Source organism: Protobothrops mucrosquamatus, unplaced genomic scaffold (assembly GCF_001527695.2).
Source record: "Protobothrops mucrosquamatus isolate PMUCROS unplaced genomic scaffold, P.Mucros_1.0 scaffold2536, whole genome shotgun sequence".
In the NCBI taxonomy this organism is placed as follows: domain Eukaryota; kingdom Metazoa; phylum Chordata; class Lepidosauria; order Squamata; family Viperidae; genus Protobothrops; species Protobothrops mucrosquamatus.
The window spans coordinates 37,507-57,300 of NW_015388597.1; the positions used below are offsets into that span (position 1 = coordinate 37,507).

Genomic DNA, 19,794 nt, shown 5'->3' on the forward strand with positions numbered 1-19,794 from the left:
GTCCTGTTAAAAGTTGCACACTTTAATGCAACAACAAAAACATATATTAAGAACTTGGCTGACCACCATAGCGCTACTAGTTTGTTTTATTCGAATTGAATCATTTTTTGTTTGGATGCTGCCTACTCCTGACACCCATTTAAAAACAAAACAAGATTCTTAGTTTCCCCCCCCCCCAAAAAAAAATGCTTTTGGACCTGTCAGAAGAGTGTTCCCCTTCCTTCTACAACTGAATGGAAAAGAAAATGGAGACAATCCCTAGAATATGTACCAGAACTTAAACAACAACACAGCATATTCATGGAATATATGTTTACATGTTACTTGACAGAAAAGCTCAACACCGGAAAATATCAGTGAAGAAATATACATGTAAGAGCTGCAGATGTTTTTAAAAAATTGATTGAGCTGACCTCCATTTATTTTATCAATGTAACAAAGCAGTGCCACCACCTATACTGCCATTTTAGCTATCTTTGTTATAATAGCTGAAAAGGGTTGTTGCAAGTATTCTCTTTTAGAAACTTTATTTGTACAAGGCAACATGGACAAATATGTGTGTGTTTTTATGTATGTGAACACAGGCACATATCCTGTTTATCTCCGTATACCCAATAGCTAAAATCTTTCTGTTCATCATGATGCTCGACTCTCCTCCTAGAAACCCAACAAATGGGGACAATGCCATACAGACATCACTACTCCATCTGCACTAATTCCTCCTCAGTGATCCACCTTGCCTTAATGAGATGTTGTGATTCCAAGTTCCATCGGCCCCAGCCATCACTTATTTATGAAAGCTCTAGTACAACACCTTGAGGACCATAGGTTCCCTAGTTCTAACCTTTCACAATAAGGCAGTTCTAATGAAGGCACCTACAATTCCTTGCAGTCATTACATAAATCTCAGTATTGGCTTAGTTCTTCCTGAGGGGCATGCCCTGGGCTGTATCATTTCAGGCTACAGTAGAAGCTCAACAAGCATTCCTCTGTAAATAAAATAAAATCCTACATTTTTTTTAAAAAAAAAGCAAGGCTAGGGAGAATACGTTTTCCAGTTTCTCTCTACAAAGTGTTATTTGGTTTGGAAGGTCATTGAAATAAGCTGGGTTTTATCTGTGGCCTAAACCAGTACGATGTAGCCCATGCTCGGTTTACTGTGCCAACCTAAGCAACACCATCCATTTTAGATTTGTCGCCTCCTGGCAGGATAACTATGATTGCCGTTGTTGGTGAGTCCCTATTAGGGGGATGAACAAACTCCTGTTTCTTTTCCCCAAAAAATGTAGGAGGAAATAGAAGAAGAGCAGCTGGTCAGGGAGGGAGGAAATAAAGCAAATTCTGTAGGACTGGGGGAAAATGCACGCAGTCTGGGAGGTCTCTAAGCTGTCATCTCTGGACATACACTCATAGTTCAGACCAGTGGCTCTAGAAATGTCATTAATTTCTTCTGTAAGTCCTGGCTGCAAAAAATCAGAGGGGCAAGGAAAGGCAATCTGCCAACGACCCCTCCCCTAATATGCTAGACACTTGCTCTCAGAAGTAACTGTTGTGACCTCCCTTCTCTCTCCCTTGGATTAGAGTGTTTTGTTTTGTTTTTCAACATACCCTTGTTTGACAAGATTATCTATGTGCTTATAAACCTCAAATCGCCACCGCAAGATCTCAGGCCAACAGCTTTGTTGCTGCTGTTGTCTTTTCGACTTAATAAGAGAGCGGGCCCATCGGGAAGACGCAAAGAAATCCAAGCGGTTCCTCTTCCCGTCTCTTTGCCCCGCTGTATTCAGTAGATGAAGTATTTCATTTCAGAATATATAAGTGGGAATATGACAGAGCAAGCTCGGTACATCACTGCGAGGCTGCTGAAAATGGCCCGAGGTTTGGTGATCCACGATTCGGATTTGAAACAAAAGTAAATGGCGTAGAGGGCGACGGCAAAGAAATGGCCGATCAGGACAATGGGCTTTGGAGACAAACTGTAAAGAAAGATTTGGTAGAAATAAACCACGAGGGATATATATTTTGTGAGCAAAATACTAGAAACTATGAAAAGGCCATCCGCTGATAATAGAATAATTTAAATATTCTGTTTAACTAAATACTAATTAAATACAAGATTTAAATTACTAAACATATTTAGCAGACTAATATCGCTTTTTTCTCCCTTTAAACTTTTCCACAGAAAGCTGAGAATCCATGTAACTTTTTTACAATTAAGTCAGTTTTCTCTGCTTTTCCATTATAAACTTTCTTTAAAATACAGGATAATTCAATAGAGGAGTTGTATAACGAGTTACTAGTTTCTGACTGTTCGATAAGCTCATTTTGGTCATTTCCATTCTTCAATTTTCTGAAATCCTACTTTTTCCTGCTCAGTTCTTCTTTCTCGCTTTACTATTTTCTTTTATAGAACAGAATATAAAATAGAATATATTCTTTATTGGCCAAATGTGATTGGACACACAAGAAATTTGTCTCCAGTGCGTAAAGCTCTCTGTGTACATACGAACAACAAAGTGGTAAATCATAAATCATAAGATAAAATCAGAAATAATAAAACACAAACAACAAAATTAGCAATAGCACCGAGACTTACATACCGCTTCACAGTGCTTTACAGCCCTCTCTAAGCGGTTTACAGAGCCAGCATATGGCCCCCAACAATCTGGGTCCTCATTTTACGACCTCAGATGGATGGAGACTCAAATTGCCAAACTGCTGGCAGCCGGCAGTCAGGAGAAGTAGCCTGCAGTGTTGCATTCTAACCACTGCGCCACCAGGGCTCTATCATAGGACACCAGTAGGAGAAGGCATTAGGAAAGATGAGAAGGATTCCATGTTTGTTACAATTGTAAGCCAGCAAGCCAAGTTGCTAATTCTCAAATTTTCAAGAGCTGCAGGGTCATATAGGTGTTTCAAGAGGCCACACTCAATTGTTAGTATTTTATATGTGGAAGATCTTAGATTTAATTGCTGCTATTGTAAAAGGCTGAAGTAGTCAACAATTGGAAAGACCTCATTCAACCTCCATACAAGTAGTTCTCGACCTAGTCATTTGTTTAATGACAGTTCGAAGTTACGGTGGTGTCGGAAAAGTTACCTTATGACCAGTTCTCGCACTTAAACTAGCAGTGACCCTGCAGTCACGCGACCAAAAATCCAGGCATGTGCTTAGGGGTGGTTGCAGTGTCCCAGGGTCACATGAGATTCTCATTTGTGACCTCGCCAGGGGGCTTCCAACAAGCAAAATCAATGGGGGAAGCTGGGTTTGCTTAACAACCGCAGCAAAATGGTCATAAAATCAGATACGACTCATTTAACAAATGCATCACTTCACAACAGAAGTTGCAGTCCCAATTCTGGTCATAAGTTGAGAACTGTCTGTATTCTGACATGGCCAAAGACAGCTATTTACCCTCTTAATAATGATTAAATAAAATATGGTATATAACTTGGATTGTTTACCGTAATTGCCTAGCCAGAAAACTCATTGTTATCATTTCCCTCCATGTGTCTCTCTCTAAAGCAGTGGTTCTCAACCTGTGGGTCGGGACCCCATTTGGGGTCGATCGACCATTTCATGGGGGTCGCCAAGCAAGGCTGTCCGCCATTTTTTTTGTCCGCCATTTTTTTTGTCAGCCATTTTTTTCCCCTTTTCCGGCGGGTGCCTTACCTCCCTTGGGCTGGGCCAGTTGGTGGTCGGCCTGCTCCGTCTCTGCCGCTTGCCAGCTACGCCTCGGCCGGCGCAGGGGGCGCAACCATGCATGCATGGCGCTCCCGGGCAGGGAAAGTCCTCGACTTACGACCGGTTTAGTCCTCGACTTACGACCGGTTGGGGTCGCGGCATTAAAAAGGTTGAGAACCACTGCTCTAAAGGCTCCTAAGACAAGTCATGGGCTATGCTAACTACAATTGCTGCCAATAACAAGTTGAACCGCCATTGAGGGGTAGGAAAAAAAACTACCCCAACTTACATGGAAAGTAATCCAACTGGACCAGACACACACTTGCCCCCAAGCTTGAAATAAAGGAAGCAGGCTCTCCTTAACTTGTGCAGAGAATCTGTCAAAACAAATGGAACATGATATCACCTTAGCAGAAAGGCCAGGCCAAATCAGAAAATGAAAAGTTGCAGCATGACAGCGCATATTTGCCTCGAACATTCCCTTTAAAATCTTACACTCCCCCCCCCCAAGTAGGGGAACAAAATCTTTACCGGATGGAATTGACATCACGGCAACAGCAACTTTGGGGGAGACGTTGCAGTGTGCAGTCGTTAACACACAAAGGAGAATATTCGTAGTTCGGTTGAACTGTGGGGTCCTTGGTGCTCTCTGAGCTTGCTTGTTTTCTTGCGGACATTTCATTACCCTAACTAGGTAACATCATCAGTGCTACCGTGTTTCCCTGAAAATAAGCCTGGGTCTTACATTTATTTTTGGTCCAAAAGACCCATTAGGGCTTATTTTCGGGGAATGTCTTATTTTTTCATCAGTGGAAACCTCAGGCCAGGCTCCTCGCAGCTGAAGCAATCCGGCTTGCCCAGAGTCAGCTTGGCCATCGCGGGAAGCGTGGCCCATCCCTGTCCTCCAGCTCCGCTGCACATGCGGGATGAGCCTCCCGTGATGGCCAACCTGACCCTGGGCAAGCCGGATTGCTTACAGGGAGAGAGGCATTGCAGGAGGACAACTGCAAAGGGCGTGAGTGGATCCCTGCAGCTCCTGGAGACTCCGAGCGCTGTTTTTGACGCCTCTGAGAGGCAGACATGCACACAGATTTTCATTGGCGCTTTGGTGCCTGGCCGGCCGCCTCGCATCAGCTCACCATGGAGAGGATGGCTGAGGTTTGGGGAATGGTCTATCCCCATTTGTAGCGTGGCTGCCGTCCAATCACCGTGCTGCCTCTCAGGAGGGCAGCGTCAGCCGCCAATGCAATGGGGAAAGCAGAAGGCAATCCTGCCCACCAGATCAGTCTGGCGGGTATGGGGTGGGAAACCGAGCAGCACCAGAAACCGCGCTCGGAGCCTCCAGGAGCTGCAGGGATCGGCCCTTTGCAGTCATCCTCCATGTTCTGAGCCCCAAGCCTAGACGTCCAGTATTCTGTGGCCAGAAATGGGACAGGATAAGTAATCAACCAGAAAATAAGATTCATCAAATTTATATATATACAGGTAGTCCTTGATTTACAGCAGTTCATTTAGTAACTGTTCAAAGTTACAACAGCATTGAAAAAAGTAACTTACGACCGTTTTTCACCGTTACAACTTTTGCAGCATCCCCATGGTCATGTGATAAAAATTCGGCATACTTGGCAACTGGCTCACATTTATGACAGCTGCAATGACCCAAAGTCATGTGATCCCTTTTGTGACCTGACAAAGTCAATCGGGAAATCAGATTCACTTAACAACTGTCATAAATATGATTCGCTTAACAACTGTGGCAAGAAATGTCATAAAATGGGGCAAAATTCACTTAACTAATGTCTCAGCAACATAAACGTTTGGGCTAGATTGGTCATACATCAAGGACTACCTTTGTGTGTGTGTGTGCGTGTATGTGTGTGTATATATATACACACATACATACATACACACACATATACACAGACAGACAGACAGACATATATATAGAGAGAGAGTGAGATTTCTTACAACATAAAAATGAGTAGGTGTACAGGAAGTGAATAATTATTTGATTAACTGTAAAGAGGACTGGGTAGGAGGCAGGAGCCTGAGAGAAAAATGCCAATATCATGCATCAGATGGGAATTAGACAGGATCAACCTGATCTCTCAACCTTGGCAACTTGAAAACAATCAAGAACGAAGGAGACAACGGGAAGAGAAGCAAGGACGAAGCAGAAATCACTATGCTAAAGAGAAGGAGAAGAACCAGACTGGAAAGAAAGTGCATTTCCGAACAAGCACATACCATCCGTTGCAGCAAATAATTCATAAAGCGCCTGAGCAAGAACATTCACAACAAAGGAATGAGACTTCTTTCTTGTCCAGTAGAAGGTCTTTTTGGCCTGCAAAAAATAAATTTCCAACAGATTGCTCCACTTGCTATTAAATCGGATGAAAACAAAAGATTTCAAATATAAAATAGCAGGCGTACTTGAAATTGTATAAAAGAAACGTAGGGACCATCAATTCATTCTGAAAGAAAAATATATGTATCTTACTTGCAGTAGAGCAGAGTCTTCATACAGGTCCGGAATGGTCTGTAGCAAACATCTCCAGATCTTGATATCATTCAGAGCAACACTCATTCCTCCGCCTGTCAAAGGGTGCCTCATATTGTAAGCATCTCCTAGGAGGACGACTCCTAAAAGGGAAAGAGTCCTAACATCAAAACTGCACAGATGAACTTTTGGGGATGCGATTTAAATGTTCAAAAGGCTTGTTTAAAGCCATCCAGGCAAATTGTTAAGTGACTGGCGGATAAAACTACAAGCAAGCCTCAATTTTATCCTCAATGGGGAGACGGGGGTGTCTGCTACCCCCAAATGTCAATTAAACTGCAATGTCATTCATGACGAAGTACATCATTGCTTAGCATTGTCCAATACTACAAATCTTCTCCAGCATGCTGGATGAAGAATCCACCAATGGGTTATTTCAGTCCTCCTGCCCAATCAGACTAGGTTGTCAAAGTTCTCACGCCCGTCCTTGCCTGGTACCTCCCAGTTTCAACTTAGTCTGTTCGTCCATGAGGACGTGACAATTTTGACTCCCAAAAATTCTGACTTCTGACAGGTTTGATTCAAGGGAAATATTTTTCCTTCTAACCCATTAGTGGGTTCTTCTTGTAGGGGAAAGAAACAGAAGCTACACAGCTTCTGTTCAACTTTTCTCTTAAACTCCTTAGGTTTCTACCACCTGAAGCCCTCCCCCCCCCCTTAACTGTCAGCTTCACAGTGGGCTACAGCTTCCACTTTGGGAACGCTGTTCTCCCAAAGTTTCAGGTTTCTCATTCATGGTAGTTTGCATCAAACTCATGTAAATGGCTGTGAATCTGAAGGGGAGCAGCGTGATGGCTCAGCGGTTAAGACGTTGGGCTTGTTGGCTGGAAAGCTGGCAGTCCAGGTTCAAGACCCGAGCTCCACGAGACGGAGTGAGCTCACATCCTAGCCCCAGCTCCTGCCTACCTAGCAGTTTGAAAGCAGGTGAATGTGAGTAGATAAATAGGTACCACTTCAGTGGGAAGGTAACATTGCTCCGTGATGTCTTGCTGGCCACAACACCACGAAAATATCTTCAGACAGTGTTCTCAATGGCCTTGAAACGGAGATTGAGCCCCCCCCCCCTAGTTGGCAACAACTAATGGAGTACTAATACGCAGGGACTCCTTTGCCTTTACCATATGTGTAAAGCATCTTTAATCAACAAAAGCCAACTTGTAGCTTACTAATAAATATAGTCCGACATTTACTGTGGTCCATACAGAGAGGATGCCAACTTAATTCTAAACAGAATCGCTCTCTAAAGGCTAAAGGTTATTAGCAATGGCCAAAAAGGTTGATTGAGGTGCAAAGAAATATGCCAATAATTCTGTAGGCTCCGGTTTCAGACCTTGTGATTCAAATATACGTAATCACCTTTTTTTTAGAAGTCTTTAAAAAGAGCCCCTTGGCTGAAAGGGCACCAGAAAGAAGCATTCTGTTCTGCCAGAGGAAAAACAAATCTCTTCAATGCTCCCAAGCTTTTCATTAGACCGGGGGTGTCCAACTTTGGCAACTTTAGGATCTGTGGGCTTCAACTCCCAGAATTCCCAGCATGGCTGGCTGGGGAATTCTGGGAGTTGAAGTCCACAAGACTTAAAAATTGCCAAGGTTGGACACCCCTGCGTAAGACTGAAGTTTTCTGCTTTCTCTGGTTTGCTTACAGACCTCCTTTATTAACAGGACAAGGCGGTAAAAAGCTCGCTGGCATGACTCTCAGACGTTCATTCTGTACTGCTATTAGGAAAGGCTCTTGAATGTGTTCTGTTAAAAAAACAAACAGGCAAATGTGGTCAGTGGGTTCCAAAATATTTGTCCTTGGGCCAAGATTCAGTAGAAAATACACTTAACAGAATGAAAATCTCTGATAACCTGATAACCCAACGCCAACTTTTGTGCTTCAGCTAAAACACAAAGTTTCTCACAGTTTTAGGAGATGCACACATCTTAAACTTAAGGTAGCCAAGGTTGCTTTAAGACAGTGATGGCGAACCTTTTAGAGACCGAGTGCCCAAACTGCAACCCAAAACCCACTTATTTATCGCCGGGTGCCAGGTGGGCATGGCCCACTGGGTGGCTGTGGCTGTGGTGGTCATGGCAGATTGGGTAGGTGTGGCCAAGGTGGGCGTGATCACCTCGATGTTGCTCGTGGGGAGGGACACCTGTGGGGGTCGGGCAGGGTTGGGGGAGATCCAGGGGGTCTCTGGCAGGTGGGGCGGTGAGCTGGGTGAGGCGAGGCAAGGCAAGGCAGGGCGGGGGTGCCATTGTCACAGGGCGAGGTGAGGTGGGGGCCGAGGCAGCTGCTGCCTGACACCATCAGCCGCTGCACAAAGAGGCCAGTGGGTGCATGAGTGCTGGCCTCACCCATGCATCCGGCCATATGGGACCTCAGTGAATTAGCAGATGGCTGGTTGAAGAGGGACAGTTGCCATCTCCGGGGCATGGCGCGGGTGCCCAGAGAGGGCTCTGAGTGCCATAGGTTCGCCACCACTGCTTTAAGACAACTGCCTAAATTACTATCCAAGTCACTGACATACAAATACTCCTCAACATATGACCATTCATTTAACAAACATTCAGTTACGATGGCAATGAAAAAGTGACTTACAAGTGACTGTCACACTTATGACTGTTGCCGTGATCACCACGGCAACCTTCCCAGGGGATTTCCAACATGCAAAATCAATGGAGTCACCTGACAACTACGTAATTTGCTTAATGACCACAGAGATTTTCTTTAACAACCAGAGCAAAAAAGGTTGTAATATCAGATGCAACTTACTCAACTGCTCTGAGAAACAATGGAAGTTCCTGGCCCCGTTGTGGTCATAAGTCAAAGACTACCTGTAAAAATATTTAAGACCCCGTGCACGGGTTCTTACCTGGTAGCTGTGGATAAATCTTTTCAACCATGTATTCCTTAAGATTTTTTGGCATTTCGCCCACAATGTCAACAAGAACTCGAGTTTCAGTGGAAGAAATCTGATAGATAAGCACTGGGCTAGGATTTCCCAAAACAAGCTCGGCGTAATTGGCTTTAAACTGAGGAGAATTCTTTATAGATGAAGAAAGAAAAAAAAACATTATTTAAAAAAGAATTCCCAGCACCCTCCTGCTCTATACCTTGACTGCAATGAGGACTTTTCAGCTGACAAATAACCCCAAGGATCATAGACTTTCAACAAGGCTGAACATTCAGATCCAACAGGCTCTACCACAACCATCATCAGACTGAAGTCATGTCACTGAGCTGTATGTTTTCTCCCCATCGTAATTGGTTTTCTTCCAACTGATGCCTGAAGATGGCTCTTTGCAAGCCAGCTTGCGAAACTCTGGGGTTGAAGAGCAGGATTAAAATGCTTTAAAGAAAACGCATAAGCGAAGGGGCAACAACAGTAACTTATGATGCTATTAGAAATTATTTGTGTGGTTGGGTGGAAATAAGAACACCTGAAATACTATTCTTTGGTAATCCACCGCAAGCATCCAAATTTAATACTATGCTTCATGTTTTATGGAACCACTTACCTTCAAAATGCATCCTACAAAATGAGAAGAGACTTTAACTTTGCTGGAGATAAGATTTTTTCGAAATTTGGAAAACAGACCATCAGCAACCACCGTTAAGGGTGCATGGAGTTCCTGCGAAACAAAATAAATGAACTAAATATAGGGACTAAATTATCAGTGTTGATTTAAAGTTTGACAATGTACTCCAAAATCAAAATCGGTAAGATGGCTGCAGAACCTTGTAATGCAACCCCACTCCTTTTCAATATGCAAATGAGAATGATGATCATCACAATGCACAACCTGTTACAGGTAGTCCTCAACTTTGACTAAAATTGAATCCATAATTACAGTCACAAGTCATGGTAGGCGTCAAGTGGGTCACCATGTGACCATACCTGATTTTATGACTTTTTTTTTTTTGCAATGGCCATTAAATATATCTCTGCAGTCGTTAAGCATTTATGGCAATCATTAAGCAAATCCTTTTTCCGCAATGGGTGCTTTTTGCCAAAAAAAACCCATCATAAATCATAGTCGTTTGACTTCAGGATGCTGCAAACAGCCATAAATGTGGGCCAGTTGCTTAATGCCCAAAATGCAATCATGTGACTGCAAGGGGGGGGGCAAGGTCGTAAGTTGAAGACTGCTTGTACCTTATTGGTTTTAACAGGCCAACCTGAAATGCAAAGAAGTATGTGAGGCAGACACGAGTGAATAATTTTTGAATGTTTCATTCTAAACTGAATTCCTCTCACCCGTGATTTTCTCATAAATCTTTATATTCCTCAATCTACGTTTTGCACACATCTTGACATCCACACTCAGTGCCCTAACAATTGTGATTCCATTGGAACTTATATACCCTATAGCCTACTTCAAAATATGGTTTATGTTTCTATTATTTTACTAAGCCAGTAATGGTAAACATTTTGGGCTCACCCTGTCAAAAATTCAGAAAATGTTTAATCTGACTTTTTTGGCATGTCTCATACAAACGCACAAGCAAAACAGAACAATTCTTTCTCTTCTCCCCTTCTAGGCTGCTCTGAACAGCGGTACTCGGCGACAGTGCCAAGCCTTTGCCCGAAGTAGAGTCCGAGGCCTCGACCAGCTCTAGTACCACGGCTGCAATTCAAAATGGATTGCACAAGGCTTATGTTCTTGAAGTGGCTTCAGAGAATGCTCTTTTGCGGTCTCTGCAGTGTCCAAAAACTGCACAAAAGCCCATGCATGTGCAATTTTCAGAGGGTCTGAAAGCTCCTTGAGCACATAGGCCTCTCACAGGACTTCGGCACAGTCCAGAAGCTGCACAATTCTCACATGGCCTCCTAAACATCATGCTCAAATTGGATGTGCTTTCAGAACTAATATAATAATAATAATAGTAAAGTTGGAAGGTACATTGGAGGTCATCTAGTCCAACCCCCTGCTCAGGCAGGAAACCCTATACCATTTCTGACAAATGGCTGTCCAGTCTCTTCTTAAAAACTTCCAGTGTTGGAGCATTCACCGCTTCTGGAGGCAGGTTGTTCCACTGGTTAATTGTTCTAACTATCAGGAAGTTTCTCTTTAGTTCTAGGTTGCTTCTCTCCTTGATTAGTTTCCACCCGTTATTGTTGTTATTGTTGGCTGCTGGTGCACGCCGGCGTGTCACCCAAACCATTGTGGCGTGTCACCTTTGACATGCATGTCATAGGTTCACCATCACTGTAATAAGCTATCTAATTAAGAATTGCAACTTCTTTTAAACTGACACAGTATCCTAGAACACTGGAATAACCAGAATTGCTGGAAAATCTCACCTTTGTATCACCAGTTTCTTTATCTTTGTATACAATTCCAGCTACACATTCATCTTCTTCAAGCAATTGTATCACCGTCCCCTCAATAAATTTTGCACTGGAAAAAAAAACACATTAAAAGAATACATACATGGTATACATTTTATTGAGTTGTAACTAAAATGGGCCTGTTTAACTTGCTGTATTAGGAACAGGGAAATCTGTGAACCACAAAAATGCATTAATTCTCTCTCTGTACTCTTTTTCTACATATATGATTTTCATTTTCATACAAAGTACTCTATAATTAATAAAACATGCAATTATATTCAATCTTAGACAAAACAGCTATTATAAGGAAAACAGGTTTCTGAAGGGAAAAAATAAAGCAAAAGGAAGAGGATGTTAAAATGGTCAACAATGAAAGAAAATAGTTTAAGAAAAATTTGAGGAATTTGAGGGAATAACTATGTGCTGTCAGGTTGGTATGTTCTAGGAACCACCTAAATCAGAGAGGGGCAATTAATTTTCCCATGGGGCCAATGAGAAATTGGAACAGTTGTTGAGGGCTGCCTCCAGCCCGCCCCCATTGCTGCTGATGCCCCGCCCCCTGCCCCACCTCTCATGCTGCATCAATTCCCACTCCCAATGCTGCCCTGGTGCCCCACCTCAACCACTGCTGCCCCTGCAGGCCACACGGACTGCCCACAGGCCAGATGTGGCCTGCAAGCCATAAAATGTCCAGGTCTGATCTAAATAGACCTTCTTCAAGATGATGTGTCCCCAGCCTGGACATTCAGGTCCTCCTATAGTGCACAAAACATACCATTCTTCTAGACCGTGTTTCTAAATTTTGGCAATTTTAAGATGTGTTGCCTTCAGTTCCCAGAATTCCCTATCCAGATGGCTGGGAAATTTGGGAATTGAAATCCATAACTTTTAAAATGGCCAACTTTGAGAAATACTGCCCTACTCTGACAACGTATGTCAACCTCTGTCCTCTAAAGATTTTTCTATAAATCACTTTTTCTTTCCACCACATTTAACAAGGTTACCTTTCTAGATATTAGGACTGCTACTTGCAGGGAGAACTTTGATGCAAAGTGTTTGGAACAGTTACATAACACCTGTAGAAACATGTTAAATCAAATCTTTCCCAGGAATGTACTGCAGCTCTCTGAATCCTATTTCTCTCTTCAAATCCAATCCATTTTCTGGACTGACAGCTTACTTACACGAAACAAGATATAAGGGTTTATTTTACTTTCAATTTAGAGAATTTATTCTTTGTTTTCAGGTTATCAGGTTACAAATTAGGCTTCAATGGAAATAACCTGTTTTGTAACATGGGTGACTCAACCAGCAAAACAAAGTTTATGAATTAACTTCCGGGAATTTAATCGACAGAACATATAAAAACCAATCCAACTGATGTTTAAAAGTGCTTGTTCTGGTTAACTCCAAACTATTTAGAGTTGATTCACAAATGCAATGAATAAAAGAAAAACACATTTAAAATGAAAAATAGATGGATGCATCTTCAGAAGGCAAACTGCGCACGTGGCCTAACCTACTTATACTGTGATTTTAAAGTATTATGCTTACTTGGGTTCTGACATGGCTGCCCTTCGGAGACCCATGATGAAACGTCCATGATGAAATGCTTTTCCGTTCTGTACTTGCCCAGCTGCTGTGCAAGGGTAAGGAATCTCAACCTCTGCCTTGTTTTCAAGATTATGAATGATGTAGCCATTTATTATATGAGCATCTATACCTTCCACAGCATCTACAAAACAAATGAATAGAGAAAGGAGGAAGATTTAGGAGGAGGAACACACATCTACAGTGAGTGGCGGTATGGATAGCCCAGGGGCAGGCAACTGTGGCAGCTTTACAAACTGTGGATTTCAACTCCCTAAATTGCTGAGCCCAGCAGGGCTGGCTCAGGAATTCTGGGAGTTGAAGTCCACAGATTATTAAATGGCCATAGTTGCCCACCCTAGGATATAAAACCAGGATCCAATATACAGCAGCCTCTCAGCCAGGACTGAGTTTGAATCCAATTTGGATTCTGGTCTGAATGAAGTTCAAGTTCAGATGCTTTTTTTCACATAGGCTTTACCAGAGATTTTCTCTATTTTTTCCACTTCTAGTTAGAAAAAAAGCATCGTTCTTTTAAAGGGGAAATAGGGAATTTCCAGAGAACTAGAAAAAGGAATTATTGTCCCCAAGTTTGGGTTTGCCGTGTCCATAGCAGCTCTGGCAAATAGCAGGAATTATCTCCAGGAACAACCCAGGGAAAAGAATAGGAAACTTTGTTTCAGTATGTTGTGCTGGTGGTGGTTGTTCTGATGCTAAGTCATGTCCGACTCTTTGCAGCCCCACGGAACATAGCACGCCAAGCCCCCTTGCCCTCCACTGTCTCTTGGAGTCTGCCCAAACTCATGTTCATTGCATCCATGACACTCTCTAATCATCTCCTCCTCTGCCGTCCCCTTCTCCTTTTGCCTTCCCTCTTTCCCAACATCAAGGTCTTTTCCAAAGAGTCCTCTCTTCTCATGTGATAGCCAAAGTATTTGAGCTTCGGTCTCAGTCTCTGTCCTTCCAAAGGACAGTCAGGGTTGATTTCGTTTAGGATCGACTGCTTTGATCTCCTTGCAGTTTCCTTCAGCCTTCAGCATTTAGGTTACTATATACTTAACAACTCGGTACATTTTAGCCAAACACTGTGCTTTATTTCAATTACTCTTCTCTGTATTTGTTTTAAGTCCAAAGTTCAGCAAATGTATATAATTTAGACTGTTATGCATATACAGATAGTCCTCAACTTACAACCATAATTGAGCCTGGAATTATAGTCATAACTCACCCTGGTCATCACGTAACCATGCTCAATTTTATTACCTTTTTTGTGGTCATTGTTAAACAAACGAAGCGGTCATTCAGTGAACAACATGGCCATTAAGCAAACCTACTGTTTGCAAGGGAAGGGTTTTTTTTTTGCTCGTAACGAGAAGTAAATGTCAGGTTTTGGTTAAAAATCAAGTCATAATTTGCAGTCTCATGACTGCAGGACACTGCAAATGGTCATAAATGTGGATCATAACTTCGAATGGTCACTAAGCGACCAATTGTAAATCGAGGATTACCTATACCTGGTTGAGTATGAGGGTACTTCCTTTGCTGATCCTTATTGTCTCTCTACTGCCTCTATAATAATAATAATAATAATAATAATAATAATAATAATAATAATAATAATAATAATAATAATAATAATAATAATAATAATAATAATGATAAAGTTGGAAGGGACCTTGGAGGTCATCTAGTTCAACCCCCTGCTCAGGCAGGAAACCCTATACCATTTTGGACAAATGGCTGTCCAGTTTCTTCTTAAAAATGTCCAGTGTTGGAGCATTCACCGCTTCTGGAGGCAGGTTGTTCCACTGGTTAATTGTTCTAACTGTCAGGAAGTTTCTCCTTAGTTCTAGGTTGCTTCTCTCCTGGATTAGTTTCCATCCATTGTTTCTTGTCCTGCCTTCAGGCGCTTTGGAAAATAGCTTGACTCCCTCTTCTTTGTGGCAGCCCCTGAGATATTGGAGCACTGCTATCATGTCCCCCCTCGTCCTTCTCTTCATTAAACTAGACATACCCTATTTCAACTCATTGCACTTAACTTTCCTTCAGGGTAATAGGTGAAAAAGTCAAATTTGAGGTTCTTCTTGGACAGTTTTGGGAAATTCCTCTAACACTTGTACAGCTAAAGATCACTTAAACTGTGTCAGTGGTGCCCTGGGAATAAGACAATATCATGGGGAAACAGCATAGAAAAGATGTCAGGGAATGTTTATCTAAATATTTATAGGTAAATGGTCCCGAATGAGGCAGGAAAACCATGAATAAAACTCTATTCACTCTATTCAGGTTCCAAATCACACATTTTTCTTATCTGCATTAAGGGCAATATCCAACAAGCAAGTCCAATGACAATCTCAACCATGTTTCTTCTCTTTCCTCTGTCAAGCAGATTTCTCTAGCTTGGTTTTTCATCTTATGGTTTTTTTTTCTTTTTTCAATGTTAATTCTGAGCCACGAATTTAAGGCAAGGTAGGCTGTACAATTGTTTTTTGTTCACAGGACAAAGAACACAGAGAAGAAGTTGTATTGGTATTATTTGTTTTCTGTCTTTTATAATACAGGTAGTCCTTGACTTACAACATTTCATTTAGTGATGGCAAAGTGTGGCAACACACTGAAAAAAGTGTGCCTTGGTAAGGCCACACTTGGAATACTGCATCCAGTTTTGGTCACCACGATGTAAAAAAGATGCTGAGACTCTAGAAAGAGTACAGAGAAGAGCAACAAAGATGATTAGGGGACTGGAGGCTAAAGCATATAAGGAAAGGCTGCTGGAATTGGGTATGTCTAGTTTAACGAAGAGAAGGACGAGGGGGGACATGATAGCAGTGTTCCAATATCTCAGGGGCTGCCACAAAGAAGAGGGAGTCAAGCTATTCTCCAAAGCGCCTGAGGGCAGGACAAGAAGCAACAGGTGGAAACTAATCAAGGAGAGAAGCAACCTAGAACTAAGGAGAAACTTCCTGACAGTTAGAACAATTAACCAGTGGAACAACCTGCCTCCAGAAGCGGTGAATGCTCCAACACTGGAAGTTTTTAAGAAGAGACTGGACAGCCATTTGTCTGAAATGGTAGAGGGTTTCCTGCCTGCCTGAGCAGGGGGTTGGACTCGATGACCTCCAAGGTCCCTTCCAACGTCGTTGTTGTTATTATTATTATTATTATTATTATTATTATTATTATTATTATTATTATTGACTTATGACCATTTTTCACACTTATGACCATTGCAGCATTCCCATGGTCATGTGATCAAAATTCAGACATTTGGCAACTGACTCATATTTATGACGGTTGCAGTGTGCCAGGGTCATGTAGTCAACTTTTGCAACCTTCTGACAAGCAAACTCAAGGGGGAAAGCCAAATTCGCTTAATAATAACTATATTACTAACAACTATATTACTAACTTAACAAGTGCAGGGATTCTGTTGTGGCAAGAAAAGTTGTAAAATGGGGCAAAACTCACTTAATAAACGTCTCAGCCACAGAACTTTTGGGCTTAACTGCGGTCATAAGTTGAGGACTACCTGTAATTAGAAGGATACAAGGCAGAGATAGAAAAGCTGACAATCAGGCTGCCGAGTAAGTTTCAAAAACCTGCAGTTAAAGCATTATTCCCACGTCTGTGAATGAAAGAAGTGTGTTTAGCAAAGGCAATGTACCTTGAAGGCCCAGATCTTTTAGAGTGTTATAACCTCCTGGCTGTAAGAGTTCTCCAACAATCCTATCAGGTTCCTTCAGATCTCGCTCAATGACCGTCACTCTCCTTCCATCCCGGGCCAGCACCGCTGCCAGAGCAGAGCCAAGGACGCCAGCCCCTACAATGATCACTTCTGGACCAGATTGAACTGTGGCTGTTGAAGCTGAATCAGTTTCTGTTCTATTGTCAGGTGAAGGAATGACACCTCTTATACCCTAAGTCAGAAAGAAGACAAATCAAAGGCATTTAGGCTAGTACAATTGCCATACAATATGCAGCAGATTTAGTGACACTCAGTAGGAGCGCAGGGGCTCATATGGTTAGGACGCTGGGCTGGCGATCGGCAGGTTCGCATTTGAGACCTGGTTGCTGTAGTGGGACGGGGTGACATCATGCTCCAGTTCCTGCCAATCCAGCAGTTTGAAAGTGAGTGACTATGAGTAGACAGATGGATACCACTTTGCCAAACAACTTAATGATGACATGAAAGGAACCCCCAACTGGGCATCCGCCAGGCAACCATTCAGCCCTTTCACAATCCAGAAGTGCTTTGGTGCTTCCAGTACAGCTGTAGTAGTAGTCACACTCAGTTTAAAGCAATCTAAATTCTATGTCACACTTAGCAACTGTATTTGAGGGGTATTTTGGACATAACACATTTGGATAACCACAGTATCTACCCCACAACCTAAGGACTTATGCACCTGCATCAGATAAAAAGAGGCAAGTATCTAAATCAGGGTTCCCCAACCCCTGGTCCATGGACCAGTACCGGGCCGCGGCATGCCAGCAACAGGTCCACACAAACAAAGCCCATCCACAAGATGCAGGCAGCACACAAAACCACACCCCCTCCAGTCCGTGGAAAAACCTCTCTCCATGGAATGGTCCCTGGTGCCCCAAGGGTTGGCGACCTCTGATCTAAATGCAGCATTTGCAGGACCACATCATTGCACGTGTAAGGCCATTTTGGCATTTGGGTGCCAAGAAATGGGATGAAATATGAGATAACAAGAAGTCTCTGATTTTGAACACTCACAATTCAAGGGTCAGGAATTAGATTTTTCAGAACACCGGTACGACAGCATAGTAAAATTCTTTGAAATTTCCCCTCTGTTTTCTGGCCTCTTCGTGTTTAGAATATCTGCCCTCGGATTAGTAGATTGTTTCAGATAATTCCAAATACTGTTTTGTCAGACATTTCTATTTCAAAGTCTAGGTAAACTGGTTACATCAGAGTTCTAACATATTACTGGGTATATCTTACAAATATTTCTTCCTATGAGTATTTCTCAAATAAATGCAGTTACATAAATAGTCCTTGGGCTATTCCCATACAAATAAGCAATGTTAGGCAGAGTGAAGGAAAGGAATAAGCAACAGTAAGTCAAAGAAAGTAACGGCTTAAGATAATAAAAGGGGCTACAGCTAAAACTGGTTTATATTGCCATTCACTACGCCCCTACTTTTTATCTTGCAAACCACCTTTGCTTCCATCCAAGCCATAAGCAACACTGTACTCTGCCTCCTGTTTTTTTTTCTAAACTTCACTTCTCTAATGGATCTTCGTTTTGTTCTATTGTTTATAATTTGTGTATAGCTTGCAATGACTCACTCTGTTTTTGCTGTCAAGCACAACTATCTTCCATTAATTTTCAAATCTGCGCTTCTTATGCATCACACACTCTGTCTCAAATGGGCTGTAAATCATTCAGCTTCTCAGTCAACACATGGCACTATTTGCATTCATGTATCATGTTCCCAACCAGCACAGTTCTAACATCATAAGGTTTTCTTAAACTTAACTGATAAATACCCAAGGGACCATCATACATCCTTGTTTTTTTTGCCTGCTCAGGATCAAACCATTTGCTGTTTCCTTCATTTTCAAACACACTTTACTTCCATCATATAAACACTTATCACACTCAGCAATCAAATTCAAGCCTCTTTGCTTTATCCTACATTTTCTAAATCAGTATTTCTTAAACATTTCACTCTCAGGACCTTCCCACTTTTAAAAATTATGGAACAGTTGCTGAACGAAGGGTTGTAGATCAAGGTCTACTTGTAAAACTTTTTACTAAGATAGATAAAGCAAACTAGATTCCCAGGTTTAAACATACCAATGCACCATTCCCTGCTAATGGTAAGAGCACCACACTCATCAATTTGACACATCTAGTTAATGTATCACATATGCAAAGTCATTTACTCCAAAATATTCACACTGTTCTAGCTAGCTAGCCAGTACCTCTAACCAAACACAACTTTGAAAGCGAACATTTTTTTTTTTGCCCATTCACCAATTAGTACAGTGTACTGGCACACTCAAAATGATATGCAGGTTCTGAGGTTTTGCTTGATAAAAAATACAGGAAACCAGAAGTTGCCGTCAAGAGTTACGTGTTTATTCAGCTGAACAAAGACGGGCTTCTCTAAAAAGAGAAAAGCCCCAAATACCGAAAAAGCCTTATTTTTATACCTACTTTGATTACATAAGCAATTCACCTAGCAAAGCTGACACACATAAGATAAAGACTTCGCCCTTTAAGGCTGGCACACTGTAGATAAGAAGGAAGAAAGCAGAAGTAGCTAATATGTTCCCTTTTGGGTGGTTTGGGTGTTTTCCCCAAGGTACCATATGTTCCCGGGTGAGTTAGAATATTGGGTGTTTCCTTTGCTGTCTTTTCATGGTCTGGCATTCATGGTTCTGCAAGCAGCCAGAGAGAGCGGGGCCATCTGCACATATTCACAATTGCTACTGTCCCCTAAGTCCGGGTCAACATAATCCCCCCTTTCATACTTCGAGCTGTGCGCAGACGTATGACCATCAAACTGAAGAGACAGAGGATAAGCTTCTGCAGTACGTCGTCCACATCGTTTAGGACAGTGGTTCTCAACCTTTTTAATGCCGCGACCCCAACCGGTCA

At 42.2% G+C, this 19,794-nt stretch overlaps 1 protein-coding gene across 1 annotated transcript in view; it reads right to left on the reverse strand.

Moving 5' to 3' along the window:
• Positions 1 to 1,597: 1,597 nt before the first annotated feature.
• Positions 1,598 to 19,794, reverse strand: part of SQLE (squalene epoxidase) — a 23,154-nt gene continuing 4,957 nt past the window's right edge. Inside the window, exons 2-11 of the mRNA XM_015825187.1 lie at positions 16,824 to 17,076; positions 13,124 to 13,304; positions 11,540 to 11,636; positions 9,753 to 9,866; positions 9,107 to 9,278; positions 7,893 to 7,988; positions 6,186 to 6,328; positions 5,933 to 6,029; positions 3,975 to 4,062; positions 1,598 to 1,976 (exon numbers count right to left, since the gene is read on the reverse strand). Of these exons, the coding sequence (XP_015680673.1) occupies positions 1,784 to 1,976; positions 3,975 to 4,062; positions 5,933 to 6,029; positions 6,186 to 6,328; positions 7,893 to 7,988; positions 9,107 to 9,278; positions 9,753 to 9,866; positions 11,540 to 11,636; positions 13,124 to 13,304; positions 16,824 to 17,076 (1,434 nt within the window). The 3' untranslated portion in view covers positions 1,598 to 1,783. The remainder of the gene's footprint in view (positions 1,977 to 3,974; positions 4,063 to 5,932; positions 6,030 to 6,185; positions 6,329 to 7,892; positions 7,989 to 9,106; positions 9,279 to 9,752; positions 9,867 to 11,539; positions 11,637 to 13,123; positions 13,305 to 16,823; positions 17,077 to 19,794) is intronic.